General features: G+C 41.8%; 1 protein-coding gene across 1 annotated transcript in view; it reads right to left on the bottom strand.

The window, feature by feature from the left end:
* The window catches only part of LSG1 (large 60S subunit nuclear export GTPase 1), a 39,868-nt gene extending 18,163 nt beyond the window's left edge, over positions 1–21,705 (bottom strand). Inside the window, exons 1-7 of the mRNA XM_030329658.1 lie at positions 21,569–21,705; positions 19,657–19,783; positions 13,349–13,469; positions 13,088–13,174; positions 12,455–12,541; positions 1,872–1,932; positions 642–818 (exon numbers count right to left, since the gene is read on the bottom strand). Of these exons, the coding sequence (XP_030185518.1) occupies positions 642–818; positions 1,872–1,932; positions 12,455–12,541; positions 13,088–13,174; positions 13,349–13,469; positions 19,657–19,783; positions 21,569–21,667 (759 nt within the window). The 5' untranslated portion in view covers positions 21,668–21,705. The remainder of the gene's footprint in view (positions 1–641; positions 819–1,871; positions 1,933–12,454; positions 12,542–13,087; positions 13,175–13,348; positions 13,470–19,656; positions 19,784–21,568) is intronic.
* Positions 21,706–27,048: the final 5,343 nt, after the last annotated feature.

Consider the following 27,048-nt stretch of genomic DNA (forward strand, 5'->3'; position numbering starts at 1 on the left):
AGTTTGTGGGTTCGAGTCTCACATCGGGCTCTGTGCTTGGGATCCTCTCTCTCTGCCTCTACCCTGCTTGTGCACGCTCGCTCTCTCTCTCAAAATAAATAAACTTAAAACACACACACATTCACGCCACCACCCCACCCCACCCCCAAATTGTTTCTGTAAAATTTGGGTTAAAAGAGAACATGGTATAGCTTTAGGATTACTTCATTTCGTTTTGAAAACAATGTCAAAAGAGATTCTAATCAAGTCCTGAGAAGTAGAGGTACAGGCTTTGGTTGTCGCCGCCTCCTGTTAAGAACTATTATTAAAGTCATTATGAAACTTCCTATTCAACTTCCTGCCGAAAATCTAAAAGAATTAAAAATTTTAGCTAGTGTCAGTGTGTAACACAGAGCCCCTGAGATGTCAGACTATTTGACAACCAGAGAAAGCAACTTTGTGATTCATTTTTCTATAGTATAGATCATCCTACTATCAGAGCATTTAGGGAACCAACAAAAATCCCTGAATTCCCATAAAACTTCAAACCAACCAACCAACCAACCAACCAACCAACCAACCAACCAACCAACCCAAAGCTTACTAACCAGAAACTGAAATCTTCCTCCCAGAAACCCAACCTGAAAAAGCCCTCAGGTTACCTCAGAGTCACCAATCAGTTGAATGGCTTCAGCCAAAGCCGACCAGAAGATAATCTTCACATTTTCTTTTTCAAAGTATGTGGCCCAGGCACTCCGCTGCTCAGCAGTCAGCAAGTCTGCCTTATTTATCAGAATGACATTTTCCTTACTGTCATCTATTTCTTTCACGTAACATTCCTGGGCAAGACAAAGGTATTTAGAAAGGCCTCTTCAAACAAGTAAATATTGGGCAAATTATACTGAAGACCCCCAAGTAAGACTAAAAATTTTTACTGCCCCTAGTTTTAAGTCAACCCTAATTTAAAGAGTTTTCATCCTGCTACATTCTAATGATCCTTCCAGTAAGCTCTGAGAAAGGTAGGTCACATACACTTAGAAGTACCCTCAACATAAAAAATTGGAAAGGGTAAAATGAAATGCTCTCCTGTCCTGCTGAAGGGTAATAGATCTTTCCACTTTAAATACTGTTGTTCCTCTCTCTGATACTGCCGAAATATTTCTTTTACACAGTTAAAGAACTGCAGAGCTAGATTTGTCAGCCAGCAGGGACTAAAAGAAAAACAAGACTCGATTAATTGATATTAATTCCCAAACACAGCTCTTCATTAGGGAACACACCAGAGTGTGACTTCACAAGAGTTTCACAAATGAGATTTTTGTCTCTCACCAATGGATTTAAAAATATCCTGTACTATTACTATCATGGTCCTCAAACACAAATAGGAATACTTCACATGTGTACAGTGTTGTACTAATCCAAAGCCTGTATTACATTCTTTCATGTAATCTTCACTCCTTAATTATTACTACCTGTGGTGTTTTACAAACAGTTCACTGTAAAATATCACAGCAGGTAGTAAGTAAGGTGTGAGGAGAGAGAACATGACAGGATGGGTAAGACGGGACTAAAAAGTACAATGTTATTTAAACCGATGTCTCTTAAAAAATGAGAAACACTGGCAAATATCTATTAACAAATTGGCTTCTAAACTAGAAGCTAGAGAGTTCATGTGTTTGTCCCTTCCTGCAGATGAAAATGATTGTTTTAGAAGGAAAACACCTGTCTAAACAGCAGCAGTGTGTAAGCGCCCAACCCTGGGAGGAGAGGGGGCCTACTTGAAGCTAGAGGAGGGAACAGAACGCTTGCCTACAGTTACTGCTGTCAGTGAGGCCGTCCTCCCACCGCGGCTCTGAGGACTGCACATTTGAATTTTGTCACACTTTACTTACCAAGTCTTCACATCTAAACAGGAGTGGGTTTCGAGCATCTACTATTTGGACCACGATATCACTGAAAAAGAAATATGAGATACTCCAATCATTGTGAAGTGAAACATGACCACATAATAATAATAGCAAGCACTGTCCATATATTAGCACTTGGCACATCAATCGTTTTAAGGTATAATTATCCCCAGTTTATGTATGAGGAAACTGAAGCTTAGGACAGTTAAGTAACTTGTCTAAGGTCACCAGCTACTCCTGATGGAGCTCGAAGGGAGCTCTGTCTGGACCAGAGGACATGCCTGTAATCATAACATTCTCTTGCTGTTTTATGTCCGAGAGGACCCTGATGATGTTTCATTGCTAAAACTTCAACTGGATCTTCTAGTAAACTCTCCTGGTGAGGCAAAAGAGTATTCCAAATACTTTAATCCAAGATGAGGTTTACTGCATACTCAGTACCTAATCCACACTGGGGTTAAGACCTCAAAAGAAAACTAATAAATCACTTGACAGCAGCCACTATCAAAGCCTGTATGTTTTTTAAACCCAGGGCTGACAAGAGAAAGCATACATCCAGCAAATCATCATCCATCAGTTCCAACAATGTGTTTAAATGGCACAATTACAAAACAGGAAAATATCAACTTAAGATGCCACACTGAAGCAGGAATGATGAGTCCAACTTCTGTCACATAGAAGATGCAGGAGTAAAAGAACCTTCTGTAGCTGATACAAGCTCCTTAAAGCCCTCACAAATGTAGTGGGGACTACAGCACCCTAGCACTGCAAGAATAAGTATCTCACTTCCCTGGGAGGATCACCCTTCCCATCCTGCCTCTGTGCCTAGGAAAGATGCTCTAAGGGGCAGCCACAACTGCCACTGGAAGGAAGTAAGTCTGGAATTGTGATCCTTCCAGCTTTGGTTTTCTTTTTCAACATTACTTTGGGTATTCGGGATCTCTTCTGGTTCCATACAAATTTAAATTTTTTTTTTTTAAACTTTATTTATTTTTGAGAGAGAGAGAGAGAGACAGAGTGCAGGCAGGGGACGAACAGAGAGAGAGGGAGACACAGAATCTGAAGTAGGCTCCAGGCTCCAAGCTGTCAGCACAGAGCCTGACACAGGGCTTGAACCCACAAACCGTGAGATCATGACCTGATCCGAAGTTAGACGCTCAACTGACTCAGCCACCCAGGCGCCCCATTTATTTTTAATCTTCATTTATTTTTGAGAGAGAGACAGAGTGCAAGCAGGGGAGGAAGAGATAGATGGTTCCATACAAATTTTACAATTGTTTGTTCTAGCTCTGTGAAGAATGCTGGTGGTATTTTGATAGGGATTGCACTGAATGTGTCGATTGCTTTGGTTAGTATAGACATTTTAACAATATTTGTTCCTCTAATCCATGAGCATATGAAATACTTTTCCATTTCTTTGTGTCCTCTTCAATTTCTTTCATAAGCTTTCTTTGTTTTCAGTATACAGATCTTTTACTCTTTGGTTAGGTTTATTCCTACGTATTTCATTCCTAGGTCTTTTTGGTGCAACTGTAAATGGGACTGATTCCTTGATTTCACTTTCTGCTGCTTCATTATTAGAGTATAGAAGACATGCAACCAATTTGTGTACATTGAGCTTACATCCTGTGACCTTGATGAACATATCAATCAGTTCTAGCAGTTTTTTTGTGGAGTCTTTTGGGTTTTCCAAAAGTGGAGTATCATGTTGTTTGCAAAGAGTTAAAGTTTAACTTCTTTTTTGTCAATACGAATGCCTTTTCTTTTTGTTGTCTGATTGCTGAGACCAGAATTTTCAGTCCCGTGTTGAACAGCAGTGGTGAGATTGGATATCCCAGTCATGTTCCTGACCTTGGGGGGAAAGCTCTCAGTTTTTTCCCATTAAGGATGATATCAGCTGTGGTCTTTCATATACGGCCTTTATGATGTTGACGTATGTTCCTTCTATACCTACTTTCTTGAAATTTTTTATCAAGAAAGGATGCTGTATTTCGTCAAATTCTTTTTCTGCATCTCCTGAGAGGATCATGTGGTTCTTATCCTTTCTTTTATTAATGTGATGTATCACACTGATTGATTTGGGAATACTGAACCACCCCTATAATAAATCCCACTTGATCATGGTAATTTTTTTTTTTTTAATGTAGTGTTGGATTTGATTTGCTAGTATCTTGTTGAGAATTTTTGCATCCATGTTCATCAGGGAAATAGGGTCCGGAGTTCTCCTTTTTAGTGGGGTCTTTGTCTGGTTTTGGAATCAAGATAATGCTGGTCTCACAGAATGAATTTGGAAGTTTTCCTTCCACTTCTATTTTTTGGAACAGCTTCAAAAGAATAGGTAGTAACTATCCTTTAAATGTTTGGTAGAATTCCCCTGGAAAGCCATCTGGCCCTGGACTCTTGTTTGTGGGAGATTTTTTTATTACTGATTCAATTTCTTTACTGGTTATGGGTCTGTTCCAATTTTCTATTTCTTCCTGTTCCAGTTCTGGTAGTTTATATGTTTCTAGGAATTTATCCATTTCTTCCAGATTGCCCAACTTGTTGGCATATAATTGCTCATAATATTCTCTTATTATTGTTTGTATTTCTGCGGTGTTGGTTGTGATCTCTCCTCTTTCAATCGTGATTTTATTTATTTGGCTCCTTTCCTTTTTCTTTTTGATCAATCTGGCTAGAGGTTTATCAATTTTGTTAATTCTTTCAAAGACCCAGCTCCTAGTTTCGTTGATCTGTTTATTTTTTTTTAATTTCATTATCATTGATTTCTGCTTTAATCTTTATTATTTCCCTTCTTGTGCTGTTTTTGGGCATTATCTGCTGTTCTTTTTCCACCTCTTTTAGGTGTAAGGTTAGGTTGTGTACCAAAACTGCAATCATCGACAGAGACCCAGTAAAAAAAGAGAACTACAGGCCAATATCCCTGATGAATATGGATGCAAAAATTCTCAATAAGATACTAGCAAATCGAATTCAACAGCATATAAAAAGAATTATTCACCATGATCAAGTGGGATTCATTCCTGGGATGCAGGGCTGGTTCAACATTCGCAAATCAATCAACGTGATACATCACATTAACAAAAAAAAAGAGAAGAACCATATGATCCTGTCAATCGATGCAGAAAAGGCCTTTGACAAAATCCAACACCCTTTCTTAATAAAAACCCTTGAGAAAGTCGGGATAGAAGGAACATACTTGAAGATCATAAAAGCCATTTATGAAAAGCCCACAGCTAACATCATCCTCAACGGGGAAAAACTGAGAGCTTTTTCCCTGAGATCAGGAACACGACAGGGATGCCCACTCTCACCGTTGTTGTTTAACATAGTGCTGGAAGTTCTAGCATCAGCAATCAGACAACAAAAGGAAATCAAAGGCATCAAAATTGGCAAAGATGAAGTCAAGCTTTCGCTTTTTGCAGATGACATGATATTATACATGGAAAATCCGACAGACTTCACCAAAAGTCTGCTAGAACTGATACATGAATTCAGCAAAGTTGCAGGATACAAAATCAATGTCCAGAAATCAGTTGCATTCTTATACACTAACAATGAAGCAACAGAAAGACAAATAAAGAAAATGATCCCATTCACAATTGCACCAAGAAGCATAAAATACCTAGGAATAAATCTAACCAAAGATGTAAAGGATCTGTATGCTGAAAACTATAGAAAGCTTATGAAGGTAATTGAAGAAGATTTAAAGAAATGGAAAGACATTCCCTGCTCATGGATTGGAAAAATAAATATTGTCAAAATGTCAATACTACCCAAAGCTAACTACACATTCAATGCAATCCCAATCAAAATTGCACCAGCATTCTTCTCGAAACTAGAACAAGCAATCCTAAAATTCATATGGAACCACAAAAGGCCCCGAATAGCCAAAGGAATTTTGAAGAAGAAGACCAAAGCAGGAGGCATCACAATCCCAGACTTTAGCCTCTACTACAAAGCTGTCATCATCAAGACAGCATGGTATTGGCACAAAAACAGACACACAGACCAATGGAATAGAATAGAAACCCCAGAACTAGACCCACAAAAGTATGGCCAACTCATCTTTGACAAAGCAGGAAAGAACATCCAATGGAAAAAAGACAGCCTCTTTAACAAATGGTGCTGGGAGAACTGGACAGCAACATGCAGAAGGTTGAAACTAGACCACTTTCTCACACCATTTACAAAAATAAACTCAAAATGGATAAAGGACCTAAATGTGAGACATGAAACCATCAAAACCTTAGAGGAGAAAGCAGGAAAAGACCTCTCTGACCTCAGCTGTAGCAATCTCTTACTCGACACATCCCCAAAGGCAAGGGAATTAAAAGCAAAAGTGAATTACTGGGACCTTATGAAGATAAAAAGCTTCTGCACAGCAAAGGAAACAACCAACAAAACTAAAAGGCAACCAACGGAATGGGAAAAGATATTTGCAAATGACATATCGGACAAAGGGCTAGTATCTAAAATCTATAAAGAGCTCACCAAACTCCACACCCGAAAAACAAATAACCCAGTGAAGAAATGGGCAGAAAACATGAATAGACACTTCTCTAAAGAAGACATCCAGATGGCCAACAGGCACATGAAAAGATGTTCAGCATCGCTCCTTATCAGGGAAATACAAATCAAAACCACACTCAGGTATCACCTCACGCCAGTCAGAGTGGCCAAAATGAACAAATCAGGAGACTATAGATGCTGGAGAGGATGTGGAGAAACGGGAACACTCTTGCACTGTTGGTGGGAATGCAAATTGGTGCAGCCGCTCTGGAAAGCAGTGTGGAGGTTCCTCAGAAAATTAAAAATAGACCTACCCTATGACCCAGCAATAGCACTGCTAGGAATTTACCCAAGGGATACAGGAGTACTGATGCATAGGGGCACTCGTACCCCAATGTTCATAGCAGCACTCTCAACAATAGCCAAATTATGGAAAGAGCCTAAATGTCCATCAACTGATGAATGGATAAAGAAATTGTGGTTTATATACACAATGGAATACTACGTGGCAATGAGAAAAAATGAAATATGGCCTTTTGTAGCAATGTGGATGGAACTGGAGAGTGTGATGCTAAGTGAAATAAGCCATACAGAGAAAGACAGATACCATATGGTTTCACTCTTATGTGGATCCTGAGAAACTTAACAGGAACCCATGGTGGAGGGGAAGGAGAAAAAAAAAAAAAAAAAAAAAAAAAGGACGTTAGAGTGGGAGAGAGCCAAAGCATAAGAGACTGTTAAAAAACTGAGAACAAACTGAGGGTTGATGGGGGGTGGGAGGGAGGGGAGGGTGGGTGATGGGTATTGAGGAGGGCACCTTTTGGGATGAGCACTGGGTGTTGTATGGAAACCAATCTGTCAATAAATTTCATATATTAAAAAAAAAAAAAAAACTGCAATCATCAAAGACACTATGGTGCTGTCACAAAACAGACACAAATCAATGGAACAGAATAGAGAACCCAGAAATGGACCCACAAATGTATGGCCAACTAATCTTCTACCAAGCAGGAAAGAATATCCAACAGAATAAAGACAGTCTCTTTAGCAAATGGGGCTGGGAAAACTGGACAGCGACATGCAGAAAAATGAACCTGGACCAATTTCTTACACCATACACAAAAACAAACTCAAAATGGATGAAAGACCAAAACGTATGACAGGAAGCCATCAAAATCGTAGAGGAGAAAGCAGGCAAAAGCCTCTTTAATCTCGACCACAGCAACTTCTTACTAGACAGGTCTCCAGAGGCAAGGGAAACAAAAGCAAAAATGAAAATGAACTATTGGGACCTCATTAAGATAAAAAGCTTCTGCACAGCAAAGGAAACAACCAACAAAACTAAAAGGCAACTGACAGAAAGGGAGAAGATAGGTGCAAATGACATATCAGATAAAGGGTTAGTATCCAAAATCTATAAAGAACTTATCAAACTCAACACCCAAAGAGCAAATAACCTAGGGAAGAAATGGACCAAAGACACAAACAATTTTCCAAAGAAGACATCTGGATGGCTAACAGACACATGAAACAAATGCTCAACATCACTATCAGGGAAATACAAATCAAAACCACACTGAGATACCACCTCACACCTGTCAGAATGGCTAAAATGAACAACTCAGGAAACAACAGATGTTGGTGAGGCTGCAGAGAAGGGAAACACTTTTGCACTGATGGTGGGAATGCAAACTGGTGCAACCACTCTGGAGAACCGTAGGGAGAGGCTCCTCAAAAAATTAAAAACAGAGCTCCCCTATTGCACTACTAGGTACTTATCCAAAGGATACAAAAATGCATATTCGAAGGGACACATGCACCCCCCCTCCAATGTTTATAACACTGCTATCAACCATAGCCAAATTATGGAAAGAGCCCAAATGTCCATGACTGATGAATGAAAAAAGATGCAGTATACCTATGTGTGTGACACACACTGGAATATTACTCAGTGATCAAAAAGAATGAAATCTTGCTATTTGCAACAATGTGGACAGAACTAGAATGTATTATGCTAAGCGAACTAAGTCACAGAAAAGATAGCTATCATATGATTTTACTCAGATGTGGAATTTATGAAACAAAACAGATGAACATAGGGGAAGGGAAGGAAAAATAACAGGGAGGCAAACCATATGGGACTCTTAAAATACAGAAAACAAACGGAAGGTTGCTGGAGGGGTGTTGGGCAGGGGGATGGCCTAAATGGGTGATGGGCACTGAGGGGGGCACTGTTTGGGATGAACACTGGGTGTTATAAGTAAGTGATGAATCACTAAATTCTACTCCTGAAACCATTATTACACTATATGTTAACTAACTTGGATTTAAAGGAAGGAAGGAAGGAAGAAAGGAAGGAAGGAAATAAGCTGCAGACATACTTACGGCAGTCTCCTAAAAATCCATGTCTGGTTGGCCTGTTCTGAGGTAATGCTTATGCAACTAGGCTGGAGATTGAGGAAATGTATTAAGTCAAGCTTATCATATAAGGCAGGGCTTTGACAACCAAAGTGCGTTTCTTTCCTTCCTTCCTTCCTTCCTTCCTTCCTTCCTTCCTTCCTCCCTCCCTCCCTCCCTCCCTCCCTCCCTTCCTCTCTCTCTCTCTCTTTCTTTCTCTCTCTCTCTTTCTTTCTCTCTCTCTCTTTCTCTCTCTCTCTTTCTTTCTCTCTCTCTTTCTTTCTAAGTTTATTTGAGAGAGAAAGAGTGTGCACATGCGTGCATGAGGGGGATGAGCGCAGAGAGAGAGAGAGAGAGAGAGAGAGAGAGAGAGAGAGAGAGAGAATATCCCAAACAGGCTCTGCACTCATAGCCCAATGCAGGGCTCGAACTCATGAACAGTGAGAAATCATGACCTGAGTCGAAATCAGGGATCAGATGCTTAAAGGACTGAGCCACTCAGGTGCCCCTCACAGTTCATTTTCTTTCAGACTAGTTCAATTTCCAGCTTCATAATGTGATTCAAAGGAACTCACAGACTTGCTAATTTAAGACAAATTGTTAAGTTCTGTAATTAAGTGGGTCCCAGTATTTCTTCTTTAAGGTAATAGCTACCACTTTCAAACTGGGAGGATTTAATAGTAAATGCAACAATGACTGCAAAACATGGACAAAACCTAATAAACTAAAATTGCAAGGTCCACAAACATTAGGTCTACCCAGCAAACATGGAGAAACAATAATGAGCTCAGAAACGCTAGGAAGAAAAGACAAACTTGAGACCACTTGCTTTGGGGATCTTGGGTGACTCAGTTGGTTAAGTGTCCAACTTTGGCTCCAGTGGATCTCATGGTTCATGGGCTTAAGCCCCGCGTCGGGCTCTGTGCTGACACCTCAGAGCCTGGAGCCTGTTTCAGATTCTGTGTCTCCCTCTCTCTCTGTCCCTCCCCCACTCACACTTGCTCTCAAAAATAAACTAAACATCAAAAAAAAAAAAAAAAATAGGCAGTTGCTTCATGTGCTGAATTAGCACATGAAAAGTGCTGTATACCAGAAAAGGCTCATGCAGCACAATAATGCCTTATCTTACTGGAATACGGTGTTCTGCCCTCAGTGCCCCAGCAGCTTCCTGCATTTCAATTACAGGGTATACATCGAATCTTTTCCAATAACGACTCTCGAAATTAAAGAGCCAGATGGCTTAGCTACCCTATTACCAAACAGGAGACATCTGCTATGCAAAACACATCAACAAATATTTCCTGTTAAAAAATGTGGCAGTAGTCCCTTTATTAATAATATTTCTATGTGGGGAGCCTGGGTGGCTCAGTCGGTTAGGCGGCCGACTTCGGCTCAGGTCATGATCTTGCAGTCCGTTGAGTTCTAGCCCCACGTCGGGCTCTGTGCTGACAGCTCAGAGCCTGGAGCCCGCTTCATATTCTGTGTCTCCCTCTCTCTGGCCCTCCCCTGTTCATGCTCTGTCTCTCCCTGTCTCAAAAATAAATAAACGTTAAAAAAAAAAAATTAAAAAAAAATATTTCTATGTAATTCAGATCCACTTCCATGTGATCTAAACTATACTGAGCTAGAAATACGCTCTCTCTTATAACCAGAAAAATACAACATAATAAAACAGAACAAGTAATATTGTAAATCTATTGAAGCTACAGGCTCACTCTGGGGAAACCAGTAGCTTATTTAGGGACATAAAAAGTCTGTCAAATGTGGAAGAAGGAACACATATGGTTACCTCTGTTCCCTCTTAAAACCTACAAATACGAAAGCAAACTCTGATGCTCGTTAGGATAAAGAGAAAGAAAGACAGCAGCAACTGAGACATGGTAGCGCAATCAAGAAGCCTGTTCACGCCTCAGAGCCCTGAGGGAGCCCGGGACTAGAGGCATCAGATGAAGGCCTTGAGGCAAGGGTGAAGAATGGGACTGACATCAATCTGGTGAGGAGCTCTTAGGTCCTCTCTTCTGTTCTGTTCAGTCTGGCAGTTACACCGCCTGATTCTCCTATTCCAATAGCAGATGGCTAGGGTTTCTTATAGAGAAAATGAACCCAAGAGTCTCCAGAATTGGAACCTCAAGCAACAGGAGAAGATGGGAAAGAGATGCTATACTGAAAAAGGGTGGATTAAACAAGCCTACATACCCAATGGTGAACATGCCCACACACCTTGCATTATACTCCCACCTTTAGCGACGTTCTCAGTAGGAGAGAATTTTTATCTTTAAGAAACTGACTGGATCTAGGGAAAACACCCATAGAGCCTAACATCTTGGGGTATTCCAACAAAATAAAACTGATCCCTGTTCAGTCCTATACAGTGAAGTCACCAGTTGGCAAATTCCATCCCAACAGGTGGTCTTGTCAATCCCCTTTGTAATGCTTCATTCTTAGATACAAACAGACAATAAACATCGCTTGACATGTGAGAAAGGCCTCTTACATAAAAGTCAGAAACCAGAATAAGTGGGAAAAAAAAGGAACAGAGAGGAAAGACAGACAATAAATAGAAAATCTAAAATAAAAAAAAACAAACAGAAAAAACAATACTGTAAATGTGCAGATGGGAGTATTCCAAGGTGAGGTTTCATTACTTTAAAGCTTATTATTTCTCTTTGGAAATAAGAAAACAGGCATTTCAGCAGTCCACATCTTCAACTGCTAATGAGGCACTGAAGGAGAGATCCACTCTGCTCCAAAGAAGTTCCCAGAAGAATATAGTGGGTCTTCCCAAACCTCACTGAAGCCTAACTGAATCAAAGGGGCCTGCACAGACCCTGGGAACCAGCAGCAAGCTTCTACTTTTTTTCAGACTTAGAGATTTGCCTTGTTACTGTGACTTCCCCATATTCCAGCCCAATAGCCCTGTCTCTGCCCCTGAGGGAACAGGATGGGGAAGGCATGTAAATGACTTAAAAAAAAAAATTGAGGTATAATCCACCTCTTACCTATAATTGAGGTAAAATTAACCCTTTCAAAGTATGCAATTCAGTGGTTTTTAGTATGTACACAAAGTTGTGCAACCATCACCACTATCTAATTCCAATTAAAATAAACCACTCCTTGATTCCGCCCAATCCTTATCGGCTGCTCCTTCCTCTGTAAGAACACAGCCCACTGCCTTTCTATCTGTAACACAGCAAGAATCATAAGCACTTTGGATTTACTGGGTATTGAATCATCTGACAAGACTGCATTTCATTCCTTTGTGTGCCCCTGATGCCCACTGCCCAACATATTTTCTCTTTGTGGTCAGACACCTACTCCTGTTCACACCCATATTTTCCATATTTCCAATAGGATTCAACAGACATTTGCTGAAATAACTGTAGGTACTTTAGAACTCATCTTACAGAAAACATTTACCATTCCTACATGCTATCAAAGTGTTCACAAAAAAAAAAAAAAAAAAAAAAAAAAAAAATCAGTATTTTAAAAGAAATACAGCATCTTATTTTCAGTTTTTATAATAATTATCAATAGCTTTTTGCATACTTTAAGCCCTGAGCACCCCGCCCCGTGAGCCTATGAGCATTCATCAACATCCAGATATGATTAATGTAATACTACTAATGTCTTGGTTACACAAAAAGAAAATGGTAACTTACCTTCTCTCAATCACCCTCCACAGCTGGCGCCAAAAGTCCAAATTTCTTTCAAATGGAGTCAATAGTAACTTTTGTTCCTCTTCTAGCCTGGCTTTAGAATGAAAAGTTTATATCTTTGCCAGATTATAACTGATGGTTTCCAGTAGTATAAACACTCAAATTAATTGCATTAAAAAATAAGCTCACACACACACCCCCACACATGCACACAAATACTATCAAATTGTTTTTATATACTTTCTACTGAGTCAATATGAAAATCAAATTTGAAATTGTATACTTAATCTATTTAAGCCCTGGAAGTTTAGCACACAAAATGACATTTCTCCCACGCACCTCTTTCTGGAGGAATGCTCAAGAGAGCGGTGATCAACTCCAGGATGACTAATGGCTACAGAAGGGTATGAAAAAGAGAGAAGGCCAGGAATGGAGCAGAGTAATCAATTTACCATCTCTGGGCAAAGATGCATGAGTACCCAGCAATGCTGGTTGCACAAAGAAACCGCACTTATAAGAAGAAATCTACCATTTCCCTTCTAAAAGAATCAAGCCTTCAAAATGCAAATAGTGCAAACACACCAAAATGTCAGACTCAGAATTTCAAGACAAATCTTCCTATCTTCTAATACTCACCGGACAAGCTGACGTCTCCAGTCTAGAAAGTTATCTTTCTCTGCCTGTTTGAGTTCTTCAGGACTAGTGTTTTTGTCCCACTTTGGTCTGAAACAATTAGAGGGAAAAAACAATCCACGAGTTACCAAAATAAAATGGGATTTGGATTTAATAATGACAGCTGAGAAAAGGAAACAGGCAAAAAGAGAACACCAAATTAAAAATTTTATACTCAGGGGTCTTGTTATGCCTTATAATGTCCCACATTCTTGTTCAACTCACCTCCGTGGTACACTCAGGAATTGTTTGTTTTTTTCATGGAGTTTCTTAATTCTCTGGCTCTCCTCAAAAGATAGCAGTCCAGTTCTAGCCTCTGGATGCACAAACTTAATATTCAGCTTCTCTGTTTAGAGAAAAGAAAGTACTGTTACTGAAGTGACAACATAGATAGTGAATACTGATCACTACCTGCAAAACTAAAAATACAGTACCTAAAACAGAATTTAAGCTTGATTTAAAAAAAAAAACAAAAAAAAAAACGTTTATTTTTGAGAGAGAGAGAGACAGAGAGAGAGAGAGCATACGCAGGGGAGGGGTGGAGACACAGAATCTGAGGCAGGCTCCAGGCTCTGAGCTGCCAGCACAGCCGGACTCAGGGCTCGAATCTACAAACCGTGAGATCATGACCTAAGCTGAAGTCGGACACTTAACTGACTGAACCACCCAGGTGCCCCTTTAAGCTTTCTTGATTTAGATACCTCCAGCCTTGGATAAATAATTTCCAAAAAAGGAATGAAAGAAAAAATCTTGGGGCACCTGGGTGGCTCAGTCAGTTAAGCATCCGACTCAGGTCAATCTCACGGTCTTGAGATTGAGCCCCATGTTGGGCATGGTACTAGGCGTGGAGCCTGCTTAAGATACTTCCCCTCTCCCTCTGCCCGCCTCCTTTGTGTGTGTGCTTGCTTGCTTGATCTCTCTCTCTCTCAAAAAAAAAAAAAAACAAAAAACAAAAAAAACCTTTACTAAAGCTTTCAAAAGGTCAACCATCTTTTCAAGTACTAATTTTATAAAACTCCATATACTGAATGCGTTTCAAGGAAGCAAACCGTAAGAGTGGGAAGGGACTACAAAGATTCAGCACAACCAATCTCATTTTACACATAGAGAATAATTAAAGACAATAAGAGTGGGTGGGGAAGCAAAGATTCAGCAAAAAGACTCACTCCAGTTAAAACCGGTCAACTACTACACAGCTACAATTTATGTAAGATATTTATGATGAATGCCCACAATTAATGCTGTATAAAAACTGAAAGAAATAAAATAAATGTCAAGTTCATGTATAAACTACGGAGAGCCCTGCTCTAGGGCCCTATCCCCCCAAGTTGCTCTCGGCCTCTCTTTCACCACACATAGCCACCTAGTCTCCATGGGCAGAGGATTCCATTGAGAGAAGCCAGTTAAACTTCTTACCTAATTGCTAAGGGAAGGTCCTATTCAAACACAACAGAACACCTTTAGGAGTGTTCCTCTTGACCTTCAAGCAGAGTGCTACCTGCTACCCGTCAGACTAACAACACCATCTATGACCTTGGTCTGCACACTCTAGTAACATAGAGTACGGTCCACCCAACCATTACTGTCATTCATGCCATCTTCAACCAAGTCAAAACACACACCCCTTTAGCCCCATATTTGGTAATTCTTTCTCCTTCCAATGGTGATCCCCCACCTGACGTTCCCACTTTGCTGTGTCTAATCTCTGTCCATGCCTCTACCCTCTTGATTCTTTCCTCTTTTCCCAGTCCCACATCCAGCTCAAAGCTTCATTTCCTTCCTTATTTGGCTAAAACCATATGGTACAACCACCCTCCAACTCAACATTAAAATTCCTTACTCTACTGCACCCGCTACCAAACCTCCTAACCTTAAAAAAGCCAAGTATCCCTTCTGATTTCAGTAGCAATGCTCTCAGGGTTGCTGCAAGTAACACAATACAGCCACTTGTCTCTGAACTGTTTTTACTTACAACACTTCTGACACCAAATGGGTGCATTTTTCCACACCAGCAACCAGCTCTCCAACTCTCTGACAACAACTCGATGTCCTACAATTCCATCATATTCTGACACTATCAAGAGTTAGTGTCAGACTCTACAGGTTTAAAGGCTCAGCCCCACAAGACTGTTCCACTTCAGATGCCAAGTCTCTGAATGGGCTTTTATGGAGGTTTTATTGCACAGGTATAATTGATTAAATCACTGGTTACTGGTGTTTAGCCCAATCTCTAGCACCTCTTCTGAGGTCCTGAAAATTGCAACCCATAATCACAGGGTTGGTTCCTACTGCAACCAGCCCTGCGCAGAAGCTACCTAGGGACCCACAAGTTCCTCATTAGCATAAACTCAGGAAGTTAATAAATTGTAAGGGGATTATTATGAGTAACAAAAGACACTCCTCTCACCCCTGACTCAGGAAGTTACCAACAAGGGTTTTAGAAGCTCTTGTATCAGGAATCAGGGGGTGAAGACAAAATATATGTTACCACAACATCACGTTTTCTCCTTATTTGCTGAAAATAAGGAGTGAGCACTACCTGTGCCATCTTTTAAAAGTAAAGAGTTCCCAAAGAACATTTAGCATTTGTCATTATTCTGCAATCCTCTGTTAGGTCAGCAACTCACATGAAAATGTACTTAAAAACCACTGATCATCAACCAATCCAAAAACATACGCGTGCGTGCACACACACACGTAAATTTAGCATGCAATCTGCAGGGTCCACACACAGGTGAAATATGTAGTTTCCTGGTTAAGAATCCCTATCCCTGTGTGTCCAGCAGTGTCTGCAGGCTACAGAGAATTGAAACAAAATTCTATCACCTCCACATTCATTATTAAGGGAAAGGAAGAAAAGGTATAAAATAAATTATTTTTTTTATTGTAGAGAGAGAGAGAGTATAAGCAGGGGAGAGGGCCAGAGGGAGAGAGAGAAAAAATGTATGAAATAAATTTTAATGAGAAATTTTAATGGAATTTGAAAGGTTTATGGAGGCTCACTATGTAGGCACACTTGATTAAATCACTGGCCTTTAAGATTGGCTTCATCTCCAGTCCCTCTCCCCTCCCCCAAAGGTGAGCCCCATGTTGGGCTCTGTGCTGACAGCTCAGAGCCTGCAGCCTGCTTCAGATTCTGTGTCTGTCTCTCCGCCCCTCCCCTGCTTGCTCTCAAAAATAAAACAGTAAAAAAAAAAAAAATTAAAAATTTTAATTACACAATACATAAACTTTCCTTGTAAAAACATTCAACAGTAAAGTAAGGCAAACATTCTCTATAACCAACTCCCAACCTTCTGCCCACCCCTACAAACTTGGTTCCCTCCCTTGAGATTATCCATTAAATGTGTGGGCGTCCAAGTTTTTTCCTAATACACACATACATATATAAATTGGTCTATTATTTTCTTAATGTAAATGGTACCACACTATATGGGCTCATGAACTACGAGATCATGACCTGAGTCAAAATCAAGAGTCAGGACACTTAACTGACTGAGCCACCCAGGTGCCCCATCTTGGGTCTTTTAGTGTAACAGGTCATGGAGATCCTTCACTTTAGTATCCAGAAACTTACCTCATTCTTTTTAACTGCCACAGAGTATTTCAGTGTGTTTATACCACAGTTTAGCCATTTTCCCACCTATTGAACATTTAGGTTGTTTCCAAGTGTTCATTGCTAAAATACAGCATTATCTGGGAACTTTTGAGAAATGCAAAGTCTCAGGCTCAACTCACACCTACTGAATCTCCAGAGAAGGGGCCCAGGAATCTGTTTCCTAGGTAACTGTGATGCTCACTAAAATTTGAGAACCACTGCTCTAGGACAAGTATTGAAAAGTGGAAACACCAGGTCATGAAATATGTACTTTAAATTTTTATCCTGTCAAACCAAATGTATATTCAACCTCTCTCTGCTCACTCTCACCCTATAACCTATGCATAGGTTTATTAACCTTGATAACTTTTACACACACACACACACACACACACACACACACACACACACAACCTCTCTGCCATAGTCAAGTATCTCAAAAGAATACAACACGCTCATTAACTCGATTTCTTTACCTTCCTTTTTTTTTTAGTTTTTAAAATGTTTTTATTTTATTTTTGAGAGTGAGAGAGACAGAGCATGAGTGGGGGAGGGGAAGAGAGAGAGGGAGACAGACACAGAAACCAAAGCAGGCTCTACGTTGTCAGCACAGAGTCTGATGCGGGACTCGAACTCACAGGCCATGAGATCATGACCTGAGCCAAAACTGGATGCTCAACTGACTGAGCCACCCAGGTGCCCCACCCACCTCCCTCTTTTTCTACTCCTTTTTCTCTCTCCTCCAATGATGGCTCTACCTCTCCTCACTCTTCTTCACTCACTCCACTCCCTTCCACAAAGTCTGGTTTATTACATCTCCCTAGTAATCTTGTTCCAATTTTTTGTGCCATTCTTCTACTACTATTTCTGTCTGGCTTGCTTTTCTTGCTGGACAGTCATTCCTCTTCAAAATCCATCAGTGACCTTTCAAAACAATGAAATCTAAAATCATGTTTCATACCTGCTTAAGCCTCTAGAAAGACTCCTTTAAAAGCCCTACTTTTCAGTATTTTTAATATTTAAAGCCTTTGCTGGGGCACCTGGGTCAGTTAAGTGTCTGACTCCTGATTTCAGTTCAGGTCATGATCTCCCGATTCGTTGAGTTTGAACCCTGCATCGGGCTCTCTGTTGATAGTGCAGAGCCCGCTTGTGATTTTCTCTCCTTTTCCCCCACTTGCTCTCTCTCAAGATAAATACACATTAAAAAATAAAATAAGATAAAACCCTTGCCCACCTCCCTTGTGTTTGCTCATCACATCCTGTGTCTGTGTACTTCAAGCACCTGCAAGGCCAACTTCTAGCCATTTTCTGAACAAAGTAAGCTGCTGCTCACATCTTAGCTGGAGTCCTCTGCCTGCTCACGTATACTGTCCTGTGTCATCTCACCTGTGTCACCCTTTGAGACTCAGCCCAAGCATAGAGCTTTTCTTGAGTGCCCCCAGTCCTCTTTCAGACAGAATGAATACTAACTACATCTTTTGTGATCCTATTGTTTGCTACAGACTTCTTTCATAGCACCTAAAACAAAAGTTGGCATAAATAAAATCATCGTATTCAACACTGTACTCTCAGTAGCCAAGACAATCTCTGATAGTAGCTGAAGCCCAATAAAGGCATCTAAACAAATCAATGAATTTGCTAAACAACACAATAACACTTATCATAATGAAAGAGCAATAGAAATAGTTTATAATGCTACCTCTGTGCTTAGAAGACACATACAAAAAAAAAAAAAAAAAAAAAGAGGACAGCAGTGACTAAAACAGATTACGTGCATGGATAATTCACAACCCTGTGTCAACAAGTACTTTAAAACACAATTCAAACTGCCTAAGTAACAGCACCAGGCCCAGGATTTTGCTTCTAACTATGGTATCAGAAAACATTTTCTGGGGGCGCCCGGGTAGCTATCGGTTAAGCATCTGACTTGGGCTCAGGTCATTATCTCGTGGTTTGTGGGTTCGAGTCAGGCTTTGTACTGACAGCTCAGAGCCTGGAGCCTGCCTGGGATCTGCCCCTCCCACACTCACACTCGGTCTCTCAAAAACGAATAAACATTAAAAAAAACCCTCGTTCTTTGACTCTCCCCCGCTTGCACTCTGCATCTCTCTCTCTCTCTCTCTCTCTCAAAAATAACCAAACTTTAAAAAAAAAAAATTTTTCTGGAAAGTGCTGGTATTGTCCACCATAATGTTGACTGGTCTTTATCCCACAAGAGATTGAGTTTTTTGATATAATGAGGTACATAATCTGAAAGTGTTTTTAGACTTAATTTTATTTTATTTTTTATTATTTATTTATTTATTTTTTAACGTTTATTTATTTTGGAGACAGAGAGAGACAGAGCATGAACGGGGGAGGGTCAGAGAGAGGGAGACACAGAATCTGAAACAGGCTCCAGGCTCTGAGCTGTCAGCACAGAGCCCGACGTGGGGCTTGAACTCATGGACTGCGAGATCATGACCTGAGCCGAAGTCGGTCGTTCAACCGACTGAGCCACCCAGGCACCCCTAGACTTAATTTTAAAACTGTGGCACATCCTGAACCTCACAGCTTGATTCTACTTGAGTAGAAATTCCCACGTTCTTCTGGGATATGTGCCTCTGCTTAAAGACAGCTCATTTATGAGTTTATTTTATTTTTAAAGGTTTATTTATTCGAGAGGTGGGGGGCAGGGAGAGAGAACCAGTAGGGGAGGGGCAGAGAGATGGAGACAGAAGAGCTATGAGCACAGAGCCCGATGCAGGGCTTGAACTCACAAACCATGAGATCATGGTCTGAGCCAAAGTTGGACACACTGACTGAGCCACCCAGGCGTCCCTGTTTATGAGTTTACTAGGGTCCACAGAACACTTCCAAGCAGACATATTTGTACCTAGTCAGCAAAGATGGAAAGGTGACCAGTGTCCCATGTACTCAGAAATAAGCCACTTACCAGCTACGAACTCTGTCCCTGCAAGTTCTGCAGTTGCAAGGAAGTCATCGAGGGAACTCTGTTCAGTTACTGACTGAAGATTAAGACGACCCCAATCGTAGCCATCATTGAGCTCACTTGTGTGCAACTATGAATAAAACACAGGGTAAATAAGACAGCTGCTCTCTTCTGCCTCTGACGTTTGAAGAAACTTTACACTCCCAAGGAACTATTCTGTGGTCTTGAGAGTGGTGTCAGGCCCTTTAGAGTCAATATTAATACTGGTTAACACTTAAAAGAGCACTTGTTTACCTCTTAACAGGCACTTTCCATTCACTATTTCATTTAATTTTCAAAACCTTTTGAACTAAATTTTATTAACTCTATTTTACTGATGAGGAAACAGTCTTGAATAAATAAAAATAACTTGCCCAGAGTTGCTGCTATTAAGTGGTAGAGGTAGGATTTGAATCCAGACTGTCTGATCCTGGCAGATGTCGTAGAAAATTTTTGATGGAGACCCACAGTAAAAAATACATGTTTAGGGGCGCCTGGGTGGCTCAGCTGGTTAAGCGTCCGACTTTGGCTCAGGTCATGATCTAGCAGTTTGTGAGTTCGAGCTCCATGTTGGGCTCTGTCTGTGCTGACAGCTCAGAGCCTGGAGCCTGCTTCGGATTCTGTGTCTCCCTCTCTCTCTGCCCCTCCCCTGCTCATGCTCTGTCTCTCTCTTTCTCTCTCTCAAAAATACACAAACGTTAAAAAAAAATCCAAATGCTGTGATCCGCAGAGTGATACAATTCTGTGCCATTCAGTAGGGCAAAATAGAAACGACAGAATCCTGAAGCAGAGTTACCTCATCACATGTAATACACTGATATTTTGAATTCTATCCTGTTGGGTTAAAAAACCAGTAGATGGGACTTACATAACTAATTTCCAGGAGCAATAGAGGGTTTGATAAACACTATTCTAGCCACATGCTCAGCACGGGTACAAATAAATTGCAAAGTTGAAGGTTAAAAGATTAGGTGGTCTAAGGCCACAGGCCAAAAAAAAAAAAAAAAAAAAAAATCAGAGTAAGGATTAGAATCCAGTTTAGAATTCATATTCAATCTTCTTACCACTTCCTAAAGGATATACAACAAATTCCTTCAAAATCAATGAAAAGTTATCAGTAATCTACGGAGTAACTTGGACCTGCTGACTGTTGCAGAGCCCCGTATGCGTTTACTCTGCCCAGGGAATGGATGGGAATCAGACGGTGTGAGAGTGGCTCGCAGGGAGTTAGCACTAGGGATATTTTTTATTTTAGCGTAGGTTCTTACTGAAAACCAAGTGAATCTCAAATACCTGGGAGTATGAGTAGACCAAACAAGTCAAATTACCTCATCCATTTTTCAAGGATCTTAAAATTATGTTCATCCCCAGGCCCTGGGAAATGTTGGGCCAGCTCGCCACATTTTGGCGATTCATCTTCCAAAGCGAAACCCTTAGGGAATAATAAGGATGCAGCAAGCATCTGCGTTATTTTGTTATTTCTGGTGGCAAGCAGCCGCTCCTGGGGTTGTTGCATTCTTTGAACAACACCAAAATTAGTAGCTTTTCTGTCTTTCCTACTCAGAAACTCTCAACGTCCCTGGCATTCGAGATCCTTCAAGTTCTCACAATAGCTTCACCATCACACTAGCCCTCCCTTCAAGCCTCTACCTCTGCGCCTTGCTAGAAGGACTGCTTATCGGTCTGACAGTAACTTCCACCAACTCATCTTTCACACTTGATCTTAGCCAAAAGGCCGAGAAGCGATGCACCAACTCATCTTTCAAAACCCTACTTCGGCGTCACTTTCCCTAGAAAATGTTCCTGTGACCTTTGACCCCAGAAGGATCTCCTGACTAGAAAGAAAGGCTTAGAGAGAGGAAAAGCTCTGTGTTACCCAGGAATCGGCGTGACGGTGGTTACGGCTCCGCTGAGTCTTCTGGCGGATAAGGGCCCGGCCGAGAGTCCCGGCATCGGGCGCTCTTCTGCGGCCCATGGCTACACAGCACTCGCGCCAGGCCTCTCCGCCCGGCACGCGCGTTTTCCGGTATTCAAGAGCTCGACCCCCGGAAGTGACGTATAAGCGAGCCCAAGTGGTGGAGGCCCGAGTTGAAGAGAAAACGGAATAACTTGCTCCAAACTGCCATTTGTACAGTCGAGTTGCCACTATTATAAAATATAAATGTGAAAATGGCCTCATAATCGAATTTCTATGACTATATCTGCGAATATCTCAAATTTGGATAAAATGTTTGAATTAAAAGAATGGTACTTTCCAGATTCGTGCGTTGATCTTTAGCGTCCGGCGAGGAACTAGGAGACCTGAAAAAATGGCCGCTCGTATTCTGGGTCCTAACTCCGCCTCCCAGCTGTTTTTTGTCATTGAAGAGGCGGAGACTTACAGCCGCGCGAAGAGGCGCTGTTTCCTGGCGCTGGTTTTCGGCCTGCGTTTGGAGGTATGGTCTGACACCTTCAAGTCCGGAATCTAAGTAGTTTTTGTTTACTTAGTCTTTCCTAGCTGCGAACTGGGGAGAAAAGTCCTTGCCTCGATGGGAGTTCGGAATGGAAGGATGACTGTTTCCAGAATTTGGCAAGGTTGCATGGAGAGCCCACAGGATCTGACTTTAATGAGTTTAAAAAAAAAAGGTTCCACTTAGAATTGCATTAAAATTTCCTAAAATTAAAGTGAAAACAGTGCCGGCTCCACTCTTTTCGGCCTGGGCTTTTGATCCTCACTTCATCGTTAATTTCCCAAAGCTGGGAATGTAGAATGCTGGGTTAGAGTTGTGTGGGCGCTGGGCGTTTTACCTGCATTTAATTAATTGTGAGAACCACCTCAGTGTTACCATGCTCAGAGAGGAAGCAGCTTGCTCAAGTCATAGGTGGAATTTATATGGTGTCAGGAGTCAAACCCACATGTCATCAACTACCTTATATGTTCTTGGGGAGAGGGAAGAATGAGGGTTGTGAGAGGGCATTTCAGAACCAGTGCTTCTCAAACGTGAACATACCTGTGGATCCTCCCAGGAATCTTGTTAGCAAGCAGTTCTAATTAATAAGGTCTGGGACTGGGCCCAGTACTCTGTACTTCTAACAAGCTTAGGGGTGGCACTGATGCTAACGTTCTGGTCCATTGGCCACACTTTGAGTACCAAGAGAAGTCCACTCCCTTCCTGTTCACATGAAGGCGCTGAACCATCTAAAAAGTCAATCACAGCAAGTTAGGGGCATGCAAAGCTGGGACCGTACCGCCCACCCATCTTTGGATTCCCAGCCCATGTGTGCTACACCTCACTGCTGACCCATACTGAATTGAAGTAAACTTTGGGAAACAACCAAAGGATCGCTGAAAAGCCATGTAGTAGTTGACTTCAGGAAGTCAGTGCCCACAGATCAGTGAATGAATGCATCAGAACATGGTTTCTCCCATTTCCTAGCGTAGAAACGGTCTATCTTTAAAGAACTTGAACATAATCTCTAGAAGTAAGTTATGGGAAAGATCCATGGAGGAGAATTAGCAGACAGTTCCTGGAATTCTCTTGAAGCTGAGTGGTGAAAGATAAAACTAACTCATAAAGCAGGATTACATGGATTTTACATTCTTTTTTTTTTAATTTTTTAATGTTTATTTATTTTTAAGAGAGAGACAGAGGGTGAGTGGAGGAGGGGCAGAGAGAGAGGGAGACACAGAATCTGAAGCAGGCTCCAGGGTCCAAGCTGTCAGCATGGAGCCTGACGCGGGGCTCAAATCCATGGACCACGAGATCATGACCTGAGCTGAAGTCAGACACTTAACCAACTGAGCCACCCAGGCGCCCTGGATTTTACATTCTAATAACAACAGTAGATGATATGAAGAAACCTGCCATCTCATTACTAGAACTCAATCAGGAACTTGGGATTTCTCCCTCGTCTCCTTTTTCCAGATTTTGTCATCTCCAGAGATTCAGTGAAAGCAAACACTTTGGGTTCCTGTTGTCATTCTTCTCACGTTCTTTTCCAAAATACCTTAACCAAGTAAAGTGATCGTTTAATCAAGACTAGTAGAGAGTCAGACACTGGCATTGTAAGATTATCATAGCAGCAGCTATTCTTGGCTGACAAATAAGTAAGGCATAAATAATTCTAATATTTCCCTCAAGACATTTCTCAAATCTACCACTGAAAAAGAATGACCCGAGCCTCAGTTTTCTTATGTGTTTAATGGGGATAATAATAATTCCAGTCCTGCAGAGGCAGCAAATGAGATACTGCTGAAAGATCATTGCCTGGTAGTTTGTGGGGTACCACTTTTCACAGCTGAGCAGGTAATAGGTAATAAAGCTGAGCAGGTAATAACCACCCCCCCCCAACAACTGGTTGATGCAGGTAATAGTCCACATGAATAATTGACCCATGTTGTGGGATGATGAGGCCAGTCCATTGAGAAGAAGGAGGAGGAAGGGAATTGAGGGTGCTGATGAGATAAGAGTATGGGGTCCAGACTTGGAGGAACAAAGCGAGATCAAGTGGGGAGTGATGATAGTGGTGGTGGAGGGTGGGGCAAGGCGCTGGCTGCAAACCAAGGGAGGGGTGTTGCAAAGATGAATCAGCCCAGGTCTCTGCCGGCCAACTGTAGAAGCCATTCCTCCCACGCACACCAGGGAACCACACGACCCAGCCAAACTCCTCTCATCACTCTGTCACGACAGTGGAAATGCTTATCCACCAGGCCTGTGCCTGAAAACTGGTCAGATTCTCCTGATTCCCCGCATAGCTGAGCTCTTCTGTTGAAGCCAAGATTCTCTGAACAGCTGACCTCTGGAGGAGGTTGCATTGATTTTGATTCATAGCCAGCTTCCAAATAGCAACAGAGAGCGTTCCTCGTTGACGGTGTTGCATAACACTTGATTTACTGTGGCTAAACAATGTAGTCGCGAGCCCTGAAACCCACACCCAAGGAACAAATTTTGGAGTGGCTCTCCACTCTCCATCTCTGCACTGCTGTGCCTCTGGGTGTCACATCTGTCCGGGGAGGGAGAAGGGAGAGTGGGTGGGTTTCTGGTTTTAATTTTCACCCCTTGGCCAAAAACGTGTCAGTGGCAGAAACCCTGTTCCAAGGCAGGCTTGCTGCCCTGCTTCTCCCTCTCACCCATTCTCTACAGCACCTCATTCCAGAAGGGCATGAAGGCGGTTTGCATGAGGCTGAGAGTTGTGAAAATAGAAGTCTGGCGGTCTCCACAGTCACTGACTCAGTAAGGAAAACTCCCTCTGGTTGTCTGCCATTCTCGATTTATCTCCATTGAAAATGGGCGGATTCTTACATATGAGTGAGTTTCAATAATCTAGCAGCCTTTGATTTGTGGTCATTATCAGTGATTAACTTAAGTCACTTCAGTCAAACATTGATTGCCTGCTTGTGCAAGTCATTCCACGCAGAGTGAAAAGTATAAAAGACCTTTTGCTTTGGTGATAAATACTGCAAGATTCTACATATACTATATTTGAACCTGTGAATTTTCTACCAAACTGTTTTATGCAGGATATCCAGGGCCTTTTACTCACAGATGACTTTGTAATTATTTTGTTTCCTCACAACAGTCAAGTGAGAAAGGGAACTTTTATTTTTCTGAACTTTTAGTTGTAGAAATTGAGACCCAATAAATTGAAGCAAAGAGCAAAATGATTCACTCCTCAACATAGGAGAGTAGAAATAGAATTAATAATAGCCAACTCTAAAATCTGCAGATAGAAAGTGCCATGTTTTCCCCATTCATTCATTCATTCATTCATCATGAGGCTCTGGGGAGTCAGCACTGGACAAACACCCTGCCCCCATGAGCTTACATTTTGGTGGTTATCAGACTGCAGAGGGATTCATCCAAAGTTAAGTTGCTCAGGTCAATGGTAGAGCCATGAACCACACCACCAGTTAGACCCTACTCTACCAGGATGGCCTTCTGACCACTGGGATTTTACTTTTGTTTCTAAATGTGACCGTTCCCCTTAAATCACTTGATAAGTACACTAAGAAGTGCTGGCATGTCGACTCGGATGGTGAGGGAATGAGAAAAAGGTGAAGGAAGTGTTACCAGCCTCAGGAAAGAGGCCTCCAAGACTGTGTGGGGGCCATTTCTGTTTATGGGAAGCACTGTCATCGGGAAGGAAGAGAAGATGGCTCTGAGTAGACACAAGGCAAGCAGAACTAGAACAAATGGGTAGAAAATACAAAGTTGCAATTTTTTTCAACGTTTATTTATTTTTGGGACAGAGAGAGACAGAGCATGAACGGGGGAGGGGCAGAGAGAGAGGGAGACACAGAATCGGAAACAGGCTCCAGGCTCCGAGCCATCAGCCCAGAGCCTGACGCGGGGCTCGAACTCCCGGACCGCGAGATCGTGACCTGGCTGAAGTCGGACGCTTAACCGACTGCGCCACCCAGGCGCCCCCAAAGTTGCAATTTTAGTTTCAATTTGTTTGAACTTTCTGACAATCGGGGTGATTCAAAGATGGAGTGGACAGTTTTATAAGGCAGTGAGCTCTCTGCTACCAGGGGTATTCCAGCACAGGATGGATAACCAAGTGTCAGGATGTTCTAAAGCAGGTTCATGCTTCAAAACGGGGGTTGGAATAGATGACCACTAAGGTGCTTAACAGAGTTCTTACCCTGAGAGTTTCCCTTCCCCTTCACACTACTCTATGTCACCCCGGTATTTGAAATAACAGAGCAATAGCGATGGTCTCAGAAATTGACTGGGTGGCTCAGTCAATTAAGCATCTGACTCTTGATTTCGGCTCAGGTCATGGTTTGTGAGTTTGAGCCCTGTGTCAGGCTCTGTGCTAAAGGCATGGAACCTGCTTGGGATTCTCTCTCTCCCTCTCTCTCTGCTCCATCCCCATTCTCTCTCTCTCTCACACACACACACACAAATGAATAAACTTAAAAAATAAAAAAAAAAGAAAGGGTGCCTAGACTGTCAGTAGCAGGGTAGTGCCTTCACCACGTAGCTCTGACAAAAGACTCTGTCCTGCCCTCCTTGTCACGTGAGTATGAGGGTACTGTGAACCATCAACTAGCAAATTCAGCCATCGTCAGTTACAAATGCTATTATCACAATGGAAAGTGTTAGGGTCCTAGGTTTCTGTTTTTAAGCTAACCATGCAGGGGTTACTGATTTCTCCTCCCTCCACCTTCAGAGGGGACAAACCCATCTGGTTCCTGTCTCTAGTGGTACCGGTGAGAAAGGCTCAAGGTTTCCCTTCTTTTGACTTCTTTCTCTTGCCTTTGCTTTTCTGCCTGGGTTTTGTCTGGGTGGCGAACATCGTAAGCACGCAGTCCATGAAAGGAGGGGCTTCATGGCAAACGTGTGCCACAGGGACCTCCAGAGTTCAGAGAAA

The sequence above is a fragment of the Lynx canadensis genome, chromosome C2, assembly GCF_007474595.2.
Source record: "Lynx canadensis isolate LIC74 chromosome C2, mLynCan4.pri.v2, whole genome shotgun sequence".
NCBI classification, from domain to species: domain Eukaryota; kingdom Metazoa; phylum Chordata; class Mammalia; order Carnivora; family Felidae; genus Lynx; species Lynx canadensis.